At 32.3% G+C, this 681-nt stretch overlaps 1 protein-coding gene across 1 annotated transcript; it reads left to right on the forward strand.

Annotated features, from left to right (window-relative positions):
* Positions 1-245: 245 nt before the first annotated feature.
* LOAG_15460 (hypothetical protein) lies at positions 246-663 on the forward strand (the record flags this gene model as incomplete). Its single annotated transcript, XM_003150951.1, has 2 exons — positions 246-380; positions 457-663. 2 exons carry the CDS (start codon positions 246-248, stop codon positions 661-663), a joined length of 342 nt encoding a protein of 113 aa, XP_003150999.1.
* Between the last annotated feature and the right edge of the window lie 18 nt (positions 664-681).

Genomic DNA, 681 nt, shown 5'->3' on the forward strand with positions numbered 1-681 from the left:
TTTTTTTTCTCAATGAAATATAGAATCAATCTGATCTATATAGTACGAACATTGGGAACAAATCAATACAATATGTTTTAAAAAAAAGTCTTACTGTTACTATGTTTCGTTACTTGATCATCAACTCCAAAATTGAACTTACTTTTATAAGCTATCCACTTCTAGATTCTATCAACTTATGCAATAACATGACCTCCTTTCTATTTTTTTTTAAACCAGTTTTGCTTTTTTTTAAGCGACGTATCATGTCACATGGGCGGATGCGATGTTCGGTACTTCCTGATGAAAGTGGAAGTAAAGTTATGAATAAAAAAACTCGACAGAATCGTTTAATTACACAAGAACAAATCGTCGGTCGAAAATTCATTCGCAAACCTAAAGTTAGATACTTCTCATGGTGATATTTATTGAATAAGCTATGCATTATGTCGTTCAAGAGGATAAAACGAGTTGTAGGCAGTAACAGCAATAAAACCAGCAAAGCTAAACGTTCAAGAAGAATGGATGCAAGCAACAATCCAATTGGGTATACGTGGAATACGGAAGGAATTTGTGAACAAAATAAAAAATTACACTCCTGAAAATGCTGCAACAGAAGCATGGCATTTGGAACAAAACTTCGACAAGAATAGGTTTTGCATTTCTTTAATAAACAGAAACTGATAGTACGAATTAAAATAA

Source organism: Loa loa (genome assembly GCF_000183805.2).
Source record: "Loa loa unplaced genomic scaffold supercont3.2006, whole genome shotgun sequence".
NCBI classification, from domain to species: domain Eukaryota; kingdom Metazoa; phylum Nematoda; class Chromadorea; order Rhabditida; family Onchocercidae; genus Loa; species Loa loa.